At 47.4% G+C, this 13,686-nt stretch overlaps 2 protein-coding genes across 2 annotated transcripts in view; both read right to left on the bottom strand.

Annotated features, from left to right (window-relative positions):
- Window positions 1-2,227: 2,227 nt before the first annotated feature.
- Window positions 2,228-3,543, bottom strand: LOC309562801 (uncharacterized protein). The gene has a single exon (XM_082267107.1). It carries the CDS (start codon window positions 3,536-3,538, stop codon window positions 2,399-2,401), a length of 1,140 nt encoding a protein of 379 aa, XP_082123233.1. The 5' UTR covers window positions 3,539-3,543; the 3' UTR covers window positions 2,228-2,398.
- Window positions 3,544-5,059: 1,516 nt separating this feature from the next.
- LOC309562954 (uncharacterized protein) overlaps window positions 5,060-13,686 on the bottom strand; it is a 109,017-nt gene continuing 100,390 nt past the window's right edge. Inside the window, exons 2-3 of the mRNA XM_082267281.1 lie at window positions 5,559-5,668; window positions 5,060-5,431 (exon numbers count right to left, since the gene is read on the bottom strand). Of these exons, the coding sequence (XP_082123407.1) occupies window positions 5,201-5,431; window positions 5,559-5,636 (309 nt within the window). The 5' untranslated portion in view covers window positions 5,637-5,668 and the 3' untranslated portion in view covers window positions 5,060-5,200. The remainder of the gene's footprint in view (window positions 5,432-5,558; window positions 5,669-13,686) is intronic.

Genomic DNA, 13,686 nt, shown 5'->3' on the forward strand with positions numbered 1-13,686 from the left:
CCATGAATTTTGAAAAAAAATGTTCATAGCTTGTTATAAAATTTTGCAAAACAGGTAATTTTTCTCCTTTACTGATGTGCACTGATAGGCTGCAGTGATGGACATTTATAGGTGACACTGATAAGTGGCACTGGTGGGCATGGATGAGGCGGCACTGATGGGCACCATAATCTGTACTGATGAGGCTGCACTAATAGGTGGCACTGATGGGCACTAAAAGCTGCACTGATGAGGCAGCACTGGTGGGCACTGATGAGGCTGTACTGATGGGCACCGATGAGGCAGCACTGATATCCTGCACGTATGAGACGGCACTGGTGGGAACTGATGAGGCAGCACTGATGAGATTGGCTTTTTACCTCAATCTGTGTATGGCAGTGTCCGGAGAACATTGCAAACACAGAGCGCGCCGCTCAGCAGCAGGCGCAATAACGGGAGGCCATCATATGACGGCCTCCCAGAAATGGATGACCGCGGTGTAGCCGCCATTCGGCTATGGCGCGGTCGGCAAATGGTCAAACACACATTTTTCCAAGTAAATATGAGTGTTGCTGACTGTTGTCCGTTACACACATCACACAGATGTGAAAAAAATCACAGGCGGACGCCGGGCGCCCCTCAGACGCGACATTTAATGACGTTTAGCATTTTTAATGTTTCACTTTAAGCGTTGCTAAAATCACTTCTCCCCACCAAACAGAATGGTTTCAACTTTTTATTTTATTCTGTACATGTGACCCACACCAATGTTAGACAATCCACTGCCTATAAAAATGCCCAACAATGTTTGCCCAGGGTCCAATTAATATTAAAGACAGCCCTGGCTATGTACTGGAGTTTGATCTCTGCTTCTCTTCATCCACAAGCAATATCCGACTCCTCTCCTTTCATGATGACTTTCTTTGACGCTTCTGCTGAAGATCAGACTACACTGCTAGAGGGACCCAACCAGCAGTGACACCTCCTCCTTCTCTCTCCTAGAGGGACCCAACCAGCAATGACACCTCCTCCTTCTCTCTCCTAGAGGGACCCAACCAGCAGTGACACCCCCTCCTTCTCTCTCCTAGAGGGACCCAACCAGCAGTGGACCTCCTCCTTCTCTCTCCTAGAGGGACCCAGCCAGCAGTGACACCCCCTCCTTCTCTCTCCTAGAGGGACCCAACCAGCAGTGACACCCCTTCCTTCTCTCTCCTAGAGGGACCCAACCAGCAGTGACACCCCCTCCTTCTCTCTCCTAGAGGGACCCAACCAGCAGTGACACCTCCTCCGACTCTCTCCTAGAGGGACACAACCAGCAGTGACACCCCCTCCTTCTCTCTTCTAGAGGTACTCAACCAGCAGTGACACCTCCTCCGACTCTCTCCTAGAGGGACCCAACCAGCAGTGACACCCCCTCCTTCTCTCTCCTAGAGGGACCCAACCAGCAGTGACACCCCCTCCTTCTCTCTCCTAGAGGGACCCAGCCAGCAGTGACACCCCCTCCTTCTCTCTCCTAGAGGGACCCAACCAGCAGTGACACCCCTCCTTCTCTCTCCTAGAGGGATTCAACCAGCAGTGACACCCCCTCCTTCTCTCTCCTAGAGGGACCCAACCAGCAGTGACACCCCCTCCTTCTCTCTCCTAGAGGGACCCAGCCAGCAGTGACACCCCCTCCTTCTCTCTCCTAGAGGGACCCAACCAGCAGTGACACCCCCTCCTTCTCTCTCCTAGAGGGACCCAACCAGCAGTGACACCCCCTCCTTCTCTCTCCTAGAGGGACCCAACCAGCAGTGACACCCCTCCTTCTCCCTCCTAGAGGTACTGAACCAGCAGTGACACCTCCTCCTTCTCTCTCCTAGAGCGACTCAACTAGCAGTGACACCCCTCCTTCTCCCTCCTAGAGGGACCCAACCAGCAGTGACACCTCCTCATTCTCTCTTCTAGAGGTACTCAACCAGCAGTGACACCTCCTCCGACTCTCTCCTAGAGGGACCCAACCAGCAGTGACACCCCCTCCTTCTCTCTCCTAGAGGGACCCAACCAGCAGTGACACCCCCTCCTTCTCTCTCCTAGAGGGACCGAACCAGCAGTGACACCCCCTCCTTCTCTCTCCTAGAGGGACCCAACCAGCAGTGACACCTCCTCATTCTCTCTCCTAGCAAAGGAAGCCTCATAAAAAGTGGAAGTTTGATTTCCTTATAAAGTTTCTTACATGATAAAGGTCAGAGGAGCGCTCAGCCTCGTGTTTTCTGAGCTGTATATCAAGGTGTGCTTCTTCCCAGTGTGAGATCTCGAATGTACGGCAAAATATGATCCATATAGAAGACATTTCCCGCACTCAGGACATCTCGAGGGTTGTGTGGGTTCTGTGATGTTTGGTAAAGGAAGATTTCTGTGAAAAACATTCCCCACCCTCAATTCAAGAATATGGCTTCTCCTCCGTGTGAGCTTTTTGATGTTTGACAAGTTCTGATTTCCTTGAATAGCATTTCCCGCACTCGGAGCAGGAAAAGCGCTTTTCCCCTGTGTGGCATATCTGATGTTCATTAAGACTGGACTTATGTGAAAAACATTTCCCGCACTCAGGACAGGAATACGGCTTCTCCCCCGTGTGAGACCTTTGATGATCAGATAGAGAAGACTTCCGTGAAAAACATTTCCCGCACACAGAACAAGAATACGGTTTCCCATCCATGTGCAATCTCTGATGTCTGTTAAAACTGGCCATATGTGAAAAACATTTCCCACACTCAGGGCAAGAATACGGCTTATCCCTCGTGTGAGATTGCTGATGTCTCACAAGGTCTGATTTCTGTAAAAAACATTTTCCGCACTGGGAACAGGTATATGGCTTCTCACCCGTGTGCAATGTCTGATGTCTGGAAAGATGTGACTTCCTTGAGAAACATTTCCCGCACTCAGGACAGGAAAATGGCTTCTTGCCTTTGTGCAATATCTGATGTCTGGAAAGATGTGACTTCCTTGAGAAACATTTCCCACACTCAGGGCAGGAATATGGCTTCTCCCCTGTGTGAATTCTTTGATGTATACGAAGGTCTGATAGCTGTCTAAAACATTTTCCACACTCAGGGCAAGAATATGGTTTCTCCCCAGTGTGATACCTCTGATGCACATAAAGATGGGACTTCTGTGAATAACATTTTCCACACTCTGGACAAGAAAATGGCTTCTCCCCCGTGTGGTAAGAATAATGAATGTCAAGTTGTGACTTATAAAGAAAGCATTTCCCGCACTCAGAACAGGGATAAACCATTTCCCCTGTGTGAGATCTCCTATGTACAGAAAGACCGAATACAGAGCTAAAACTTTCCCCACATTGAGGACAGGGAAATGTCTTCTTCCCCTGAATTCCGGCACCATCCCCCACAGTATGAGGTTCCTCCGAGTCAGAGGGATTCCATGGTCTATCCACACTGTGAAGTCCACCATCCATAGTGGAGCTCATTGTCTTTTCTCCTTCACAATCTCCTGTGATGTCCTCATCTTCCATTTTACAACCTGGAGATAAAGTGAGACGATCCTTTGAGGGTTTCTCCATGGCGTGTCCTGGAAAAATATAAAAACATCGTCAATAGATCTAAGAGGGTTAGTTCACTTCCATCTAGATTCCATCTGGATCAGGTAGATATGAGTGAGCAGATGTTCTCTGTGGATGTCCCAACCAGCTGGGACTCTTCCCCTCTTCAGTCAAAGGGCCTTTGGTCCTCCTCCCAGATCACTTCTACATTTACACAGCCTTGTCAGAAGAGCAGGAACCAATGGGGACTGGGAGGTCCATGCTCTTTACACAACCACAAGCCTAGGCACTGGGCCATATTATATCTGATCAACAAGAAATCCAGACTTGCAGACCCTTTACCATAGAACAAGTGACCATAGGCCTAGGCTTCTGGTGGTATGAAGCACTGGAGGGAGCTTGCAGCTGTTCTTTTACCCTAGAAGGTTAAAGTTTTTCAGTCTTCATGTTACTCCTTAATTTTCATCCCAACAAGACTGGTAATAGAGTTTTATGGTAACATTTAGCTAGAAGGCTCCTGGAAGAAGAGGGACCAACCTAAGAAAGGCTCAATCTGTGTTCTCATATCTGTGCTACTGTAACTAGGAGTGACACACAACCTAATACTGCCAGCTGAACCCCAGGACGGGTATCAGTACAGGGAGGGGACCATTATCAACCTATTATTGGCTGATATCCCTCAGCTCCCGCCCTACTCTGGACCAATCAGAGTGCAGTAACAGAGCAGAGATAAGAGAAGAATATATTATGGCTCACCTGTGCTGATCTCTGTAGGAGTGTCCTCCTCTATGAATGTCCTCTTCATTCCAGCCTCCTCCGTATATTGCTGATCATCCCTCACATACGTCTCTTCTACTTCACCCTCAACTTTCATCTTCATCAGATCTTCACCCTAAACCAACAGAATGGCAGAAAATAACATCTGTAACATAGAAGTATTTATGATGTGAGATCACATAGAAAATATCATCTTGTAGAGTCCACACATCGTCTCCACATGTCAGAGTGTTCAATCACTTTATGTTCCCGACCCTCAACTCCACCCACCTGATGATGGTGAGGGATGGTGTGACCTTCCTGTGTGGAATCCCGGGAATACAGAGGACGGGGACATCTCTCTGGTGGGTTCCTGGTATTAGGTGAATTCATCCTATTGTCCTCATAGATATCCTGGTGTTCTTCAAAACACTCTGTCCCACCATACTCCTCATCTCCTTCTTTTATCTCTTCTTTAACATCGACTTTAGAATCTCTCAGGTTTCCACTCTGAATATATAATAAAAATGACATCAATGGTAACAATGCAGATAATGTACAGATCCTAATGATACTATCAGTGATTGTTCCTCATCTACCTGATGATGGTGAGGGATGGTGTGATCTTCCTGTGTGGAATCCCGGGAATACAGAGGACGGGGACATCTCTCTGGTGGGTTCCCATTACTGGATCCATCTGTAGGAAACACACACACTGACTGAATACATTGTTTTTATGTGTTTATCAGATGATGGGGGATCTAGGTGGATCCTCCGTACTGCTCTCTCCTTTACAATAAAGTCTCCTCTTACCCGGTGATGTGAGGGGCGGCTGATTCTCCATCATGACGTCCTTGTAGAGATCCTTGTGTCCTTCTAAATACTCCCACTCCTCCATGGAGAAATAGACAGTGACATCCTGACACCTTATAGGAACCTGACACACACAATGATACAGTCACCATCCAGACACATCCCTTGTCTGTTACTGGATAATGTCCCAGAATTCCCAGCACCGCTCACCTCTCCTGTCAGCAGCTCCATCATCTTCTTGGTGACTTCTAGAATCTTCTCCATGTTGTGTCTCTCAGGTTTTAGGGAGTCACATGGAGGCACTGTGATGGTCATATGATCACCTGACTTCAGAAGAGGAAATCTCTGTATTGGAGAACCAATAGGAATATCATGTTAGAATCCCAGAATCCTCCTCACCTCTCCGGTCAGGTCTGTGTTTTATTAATAGAGATAAGAGTGATGTCATGTGACCTCCCAGAATCCTCCTCACCTCTCCGGTCAGCAGGTAGATGATCTCCAGGGTGAGGTTTAGTATCCTCTCAGTCATGTGACTCCGGTCCTCCTCCATCTTTGTTCGTGTCGTCACCTATGAAGGTCTCCCTGTAGACAGATAACATTTGATAACAGAGAATTATCTGGATTGATACTGGCTGGCTGTACAATACTACGATGAGGATATCAGGAGGTAACATGAAGGTCAGTATGGATTTTAGAACTATGGCCCCCAGTGGAAATATATTTAATCTGGACTGTTTTGTGATTTCTATGATTTTTGGGGTCCGGGGACCTCTTTACCAATTGTCCTCCTTTATCACAAATTCCATTTTCTGATAGGTGTGTTTTGTTTCTAGACTTGTCCAGATCCTTCTCTTCTTCTGTCTTAACAAATTGTACTATGTTCCCTCTTACTCATTCACATAGGGACTGGCTTTAGGTCTACATAATACACAGAGCGCTGGCTTTAGGTCTACATAATACACAGAGCGCTGGCTTTTGGTCTACATAATACACAGAGCGCTGGCTTTAGGTCTGCATAATACACAGAGCGCTGGCTTTAGGTCTGCATAATACACAGAGCGCTGGCTTCAGGTTTACATAATACACAGAGCGCTGGCTTCAGGTCTACATAATACACAGAGCGCCGGCTTCAGGACTACATAATACACAGAGCACTGGGTACAGGACTGCATAATACACAGAGCGTTGGGTACAGGACTGCATAATACACAGAGTGCTTGGTTCAGGACTGCATAATACACAGAGCGTTGGGTACAGGACTGCATAATACACAGAGTGCTTGGTTCAGGACTACATAATACACAGAGTGCTGGGTTCAGGACTACATAATACACAAATTGCTGGGCACAGGACTGCATAATACACAAAGTGCTGGGCACAGGACTGCATAATACACAGAACGATGGGCACAGGACTACATAATACACAGAACGATGGGCACAGGACTGCATAATACACAGAGCGATGGGCACAGGACTACATAATACACAGAGTGCTGGCTTCAGGACTACATAATACACAAAGTGTTGGGCACAGGACTGCATAATACACAGAACGATGGGCACAGGACTACATAATACACAGAACGATGGGCACAGGACTGCATAATACACAGAGCGATGGGCACAGGACTACATAATACACAGAGTGCTGGCTTCAGGACTACATAATACACAAAGTGCTGGGCACAGGACTGCATAATACACAGAACACTGGGTACAGGACTGCATAATAAACAGAGCGCTGGGTACAGGACTGCATAATACACAGAACACTGGGTACAGGACTGCATAATACACAGAGCGCTGGGTACAGGACTGCATAATACACAGAACACTGGGTACAGGACTGCATAATACACAGAGCACTGGGTACAGGACTGCATAATACACAGAGCGCTGGGTACAGGACTGCATAATACACAGAACGCTGGGTACAGGACTGCATAATACACAGAGCGCTGGGTACAGGACTGCATAATACACAGAGCGCTGGGTACAGGACTGCATAATACACAGAACACTGGGTACAGGACTGCATAATACACAGAGCGCTGGGTACAGGACTGCATAATACACAGAGCGCTGGGTACACGACTGCATAATACACAGAGCACTGGGTACAGGACTGCATAATACACAGAGTGCTGGGTACAGGACTGCATAATACACAGAGCGCTGGGCACAGGACTGCATAATACACAGAGTGCTGGGTACAGGACTGCATAATACACAGAGTGCTGGGTACAGGACTGCATAATACACAGAGCGCTGGGTACAGGACTGCATAATACACAGAGTGCTGGACACAGGACCACATAATGGTCAGGGGGCGTCTGCATCTGAGCCACCAGGTTGTTTCTCAGCCAGTATGGGACGCCCTGTCTACATTAATCTGGCCCTGAATCCGAAGACAAAACCGGGAACAGCCTTGGTCTAGGGACAGTGTCCTCAGTCTGGGGACGGTTCCCTGAAACCGGGGACGTCTGGTCACCACAATCCAACCTCTTACTATTTCCAAAATATCGGTTGAGTTTCGTAACCATTTCATGTATTTTCTCTTATATATGCGCTCTGCTTGTATTACCTCCTCTGCTGCCAGCTCCAGCAACGTCCCCTCTCCACTTCCTCCTGAATCACCTTTCACCCGGAACTTCCTATTTATACCTGACATCACTTCCTGTCTGCACCTGACATCACTTCCTGTCATCCATAGAGACTTCCTGTCTGGGTAGAATTGAGATCACCACCTTGTGGAGCTCAGAGGAACTGCAGTCCCGAGAAAAGTCTCGTAGTGGGAACACGGGCTTGTGCTATGTGTGTATGTACCGTATATCCTTATAGAGGGGGTCATCTCCACTCCCACCAAGGGAGGTAGAAATATATATATATACGTATAGCATACAGTGCATCCAGAAAGTATTTACAGCACTTCACTTTTTCACATTATGTTATGTTACAGCCGTATTCCAAAATTGATTAAATTCATTATTTCCTCAAAATTCTACAAACAATCCCCCATAATGACAACGTGAAAGAAGTTTGTTTGAAACATTTTTAAATTTATTGTAATCAAAAAATGAAAAAAATCCCATGTACATAAGTATTCACACCCTTTGCCATGACACTCAAAATTTAGCTCAGGTGCATCCTGTTTCCACTGATCATCCTTGAGACGTTTCTATAACTTGATTGGAGTCCACCTGTGGTAGATTCAGTTGATTGGATAATGATTGGGAAAGGCACATACCTGTCTATAGAAGGTCCCACAGTTACAGTGCATGTCAGAACACAAACCAAGCTATGAAGTCCAAGGAATTGTCTGTAGACCTCGGAGACAGGATCGTATGGAGGCACAGATATGGGGAAGGGTACAGAAACATTTCTGCAGCATTATAGGTCCCAAAGAGCACAGTGGCCTTCATCATCCATATATAGTTTGGAACCACCAGGACTCTTCCTAGAGCGGGCCGCCAGGCCAAAGTGAGCGATCGGGGGAGGGGGGCCTTAGTCAGGGAGGTGACCAAGAACCCGATGGTCACTCTGACAGAGCTCCAGCGTTTCCCTGTAGAGAGAGGAGAACCTTCCAGAAGAACCACCATCTCTGCAGCACTCCACCAATCAGGCCTGTATGGATGTGGCCAGACGGAAGCCACTCCTCAGTAAAAGTCACATGACAGCCCGCCTGGAGTTTTCCAAAAGGCTCCTGAAGGACTCTCAGACCATGAGAAACAAAATTCTCTGCTCTGATGAAACAAAGATTGAACTCTTTGATCTGAATAGCAAGCGTCATGTCTGGAGGAAACCAGGCACTGCTCATCACCTGGCTAATACCATCCCTACTGTGAAGCATGGTGGTGGCAGCATCATGCTGTGGGGATGTTTTTCAGCAGCAGGAACTGGGAGACTAGTCAGGATGGAGGGAAAGACGAATGCAGCAATGTACAGAGACATCGTTGATGAAAACCTCCTCCAGAGCGCTCTGAACCTCAGACTGGGGTGAAGGTTCATCGTCCAACAGGACAACGACCCTAAGCACACAGCCAAGATAACAAAGGAGTGGCTACGGGACAACTCTGTGAATGTCTTTGAGTTGCCCAGCTAGAGCAGAGACTTGAACCCGATTGGACATCTCTGGATAGATTTGAAATGGCTGTGCACCGACGCTCCCCATCCAACCTGATGGAGCTTGAGTGGTCCTGCTGCAGAAGAATGGGAGAAACTGCCCAAAAATAGGTGTGCCAAGCTTGTAATATCATACTCAAAAAGACTTGAGGCTGAAACTGGTGCCAAAAGTGCTTCTACAAAGACCACCCGGTGTGGTCTTCTGCTGCTGTAGCCCATCTGCTTCAAGGTTGGATGTGTTGTGCATTCAGAGATGGTATTCTGCATACCTTGGTTGTAATGAGTGGTTATTTGAGTTACTGTTGCCTTTATATCATCTCCAACCAGTCTGCCCATTCTCCTCTGACCTCAACAAGGCATTTTCCTCCACACAACTGCCACTCACTGGATATTTTCTCTTTTTTCCACCATTCTCTATAAACCTGATAGATGGTTGTGCATGAAAATCCTAGTAGATCAGAAATTTTTGACATACTCAGACCAGCCTGTCTGGCACCACAACCATGCCTTGTTCAAAGTCACCTAAATCCCCTATATATATTGGTAACATACTCAGGAGGTATCAGAGGCTCACAGAAAGTGGTGGTCTCTTGTACCTCTGCTTCTTCCATGGCCTCCCCTACTCTCAGCTTGTTGCCTCCAAGCTCCCTCCAATACCAAACTTCTATCATCCTTTGCCTGGTTCACAAGAAGCCCCAAATTCTCAGATGCTCCCTCAAAGCAGAAGCTGAACAGGCACCTGTTGTCACTGCTGTCCTCTGAGCTGGTGGACACAGAGTGAAGATGGTCCAAAACAGGCTTGGCACCTCCTATTTTAGGAATAGAGTTCTTTTATTGTTTATACTGTATGCGACACAATCTCTGAATGAGGGAGATTCATATGAATGACATGACCCCCTCTCCTACAACCACCAGACCAGGGTTGTTGGGAAGAGGCCCTTTTCCTCTTTAACATAGGCTTGAGGTTCTTTGCAGAGGAAAACTCCCATGATGAGGGCCTGTGGCCTGTTAGGAGGAGGAGGATGTATTCTCTCTCCCCTTCTTTCCTTGCTTCCTAAGCTGAATGCTCAGATAAGAATATCTTTTTTTGAGCGAGACCACATGCTATTTTTTCCCAGATTCCTCACCAGCAGCTCTGCAGACCCCCAAAACCACCCAGCCAGGGTTGTGATGATGAGGCTCTTGTCTTCTTCAACATGGGCTCAAGGTTCTTTGCTGGGGAAGTTTAGAAGGGGGGGGGTGCACACTTGTCCCCTCTCTTTTCTTGCCAGCCAGGCTACATGCTCAGATCAGTGTCCTGTATGGATTCTTTTTTTTTTTTGGGGGGGGGGCATGCTCTTTTTTCAAATTCTGATAAACCCCTTGCCCACAGACCCCCACAACTACAGGGACAGGGTTGTGATGAAGAGGCCCTTGTCCTCATCATACTGAAGACAGTACTTGCATATATGCATGAAGGTAAAAAACCTTCTGTGTGCAGCAGCCCCTCAAGCCCCATCTCGATCCAGCAGACCCTCATCAAGGAGGAGGGTCTTGTATAGATAAATGCAATCCCAGGAAAAAGAAGTGGCCGGGAACTGTCTTTTGCCGGCAACTTAAAGGTGTTGTAAAGACTGAAGGTGCATGAAGGCAAAAAGCCTTGTGTGTGCAGCAGCCCCACCCAGCTCACCACAGTGCTGGTGCTCAAACCGGTGAAGTCCTTCGCTGCCCATATGTGTCCCTTCAAGCACACTGTGAGGGCCACCAGAGAATTTTTAGAAATTGTTAACGTCAAGAAAATTCGTACCACCAATAGTAATTGGGAAATAACTGTTGATGTGAGGCATGACAACTCTGAGCCATTGGTAGACGTGCCCTTTGGCACTTCTTTCTACACATTTATGGCTATATGAGGAGGAGTGAGGAGAGGAGGAGGAGTGAGGAGAGGAGGAGAACGATTCTCTGGTTTCCACAGCTGATTCCCTTTTGGCTGCTCTCTACATCCTCCATATCCATGAGGGTCTGGTAAGCAGCCTCTGTTGGACACTTTTTGGTGGTGTGTGCCATTTACTCACAAGATCATTGGGGATGGGATAACATCTCTCTACATGGACTTTAGGCATTCATATGCCTTAATTTTAGTGCTGCATTTGGACTGATGGGCACTGATGAGGCTTCACTGATGGGCACTGATAGGCAACACTGATGGGCACCAATAGACTGCACTGATGATGCTGCACTGATAGGCGGCACTGGTGGGCACTGATAGGCAACACTGATGGCCACTGATAGGCTTCACTGATGATGCTGCACTGATAGGTGGCACTAATGGGCACTGGTAGGTGACACTGATGGGCACTGGTGGGCACCCCTGGTAGGTGACATTGACTGCCACTGGTAGGTGGCATTGATGGCCACTGGTAGGCACCACTGATAGGTGACATTGATGGCCAATGGTAGGCACCACTGGGAGGTAGCATTGATGGCCACTGGTAGGCACCACTGGTAGGTGGCATTGATGGCCACTGGTAGGCACCACTGATAGGTGACATTGATGGCCATTGGTAGGCACCACTGGTAGGTGGCATTGATGGCCACTGGTAGGCACCACTGATAGGTGACATTGATGGCCATTGGTAGGCACCACTGATAGGTGACATTGATGGCCACTGGTAGGCACCACTGGTAGGTGGCATTGATGGCCACTGGTAGGCACCAATGATAGGTGGCATTGATGAGGAGACAGTGGTAGGCACAGATTGGCAATACTTTTGCAGAAGCCAATTATCGACTCTTTCCTCCTCTCCTCCACATGCTGACATTGTGAGAAGGAGAACAGAGTCGGTAACCGGCTTCTGTTGACATCGTGATCAGACACCACTAATCACATGGTAAAGAGCCGCTGATTGGCTGTTTACCTCAATTTGTGTTCAGCAGTATCCGGAGAACACTGTGAACACAGAGCGCGCCATGCGCCCACCGGCGGGCGCAATAACGGGAAGCCGTCATATGGCGGTCTCCCAGAACTGGACGACTGCGCTGTAGCCGTCATAATATCATATGAGGTCGGCTCAGTTTAGTCGCGATCGGTCGCCCAGGGCAGCTCTTTACGCATGTGATCGGCTGTGTCCAATCACAGGCGATCACATGTACACAACGAGATGCAATTTATCGTCTCTCCTCCCCGCACACTGACCGAGGGCTTGAAGGGCCTGGTATGGACAGGACTCTGTGCAGGCCAATCAAGTTCCTCCACTCTAAACTCACTCATCCATGTCTTTATGGACCTTGCTTTGTGCACTGCTCCAAATCATTTGGTGGAGGGGGGATTATGGTGTGGGGTTGTTATTCAGGGGTTGGGCTTGGCCCTTTAGTTCCAGTAAAGGGAACTCTAAAGGAGTCAGCATACCAAGACATTTTGGACAATTCCATGCTCACGAGTTTGGGGTGGAGGAACTTGACTGGGTTAAGGTCAGGACTCTGTGCAGGCCAGTCAAGTTCCTCCACTCCAAACTCACTCATCCATGTCTTTATGGACCTTGCTTTGTGTACTGGTGAGCAGTCATGTTAGAACAGGAAGGGGCCATCCCCAAACTGTCCCCACAAGTTGGGAGTATGAAATTGTCCAAAATGTCTTGGTATGCTGACACCTTAAGAGTTCCCTTCACTGGAACTAAGGGGCCAAGCCCAACCCCTGAAAAACAACCTGTAGCTGAACGGCGACCCACACTGTGCTTGTGGACTTCCGCCAGTATACGGGTTCCTTCAGTCTTGAACATAGATATTAGTTATTCCAGCCGCCCCCCATAAAAGCTAGCCGAAAACTTATCTTGTACTGAAACCTTCTTCTTTATTGAACAGTCACATAGAATTTATATACAGCATGGACATCCCCCTCCTGATCAGATTACCCCATCAGGTAAGGGGTTGCCTGATTACATTATCATATGCAGATGAAATTGTATAGAAAAATAGAATTAACCTGAACTAATATCTAGCCATCTGGACAGAAACAATGTGTGAGTTCATTAACAATTAACAATGGGACGATAGGAAAAGACCACCAGTGACAGACTGTCCATCTCCTACATTGAATGTCTCTTACACTATGTAGATCAGAAGGGCGCTCAGCCACGTGTTTTCTGAGGTGTATATCAAGGTGTGCTTCTTCCCAGTGTGAGATCTCTGATGTACGGCAAAATATGATCCATATAGATTAAATTTCCCGCACTCAGGACCAGTGTTAATTTCGTCGACTAAAACCGACTAAAACGTTTTCGTCGACTAACACAATTCAGGTGACTAAAATACGACTAAAACTAAAATGGCATTTTAGTCTCAAGACTAAAATACGACTAAAACTAAAATGGCATTTTAGTCAAAAGACTATAACTAAAACTAAATCGAAATTTGCTGCCAAAAATTAACACTGGTGCATGCTCAAAGCATAAATAATAACATATTAGATTTTTCACTCCAGGACCAGCAGTAGTATAT

This window comes from Pelophylax lessonae (assembly GCF_965119305.1).
Source record: "Pelophylax lessonae genome assembly, chromosome: 9".
Taxonomy (NCBI): domain Eukaryota; kingdom Metazoa; phylum Chordata; class Amphibia; order Anura; family Ranidae; genus Pelophylax; species Pelophylax lessonae.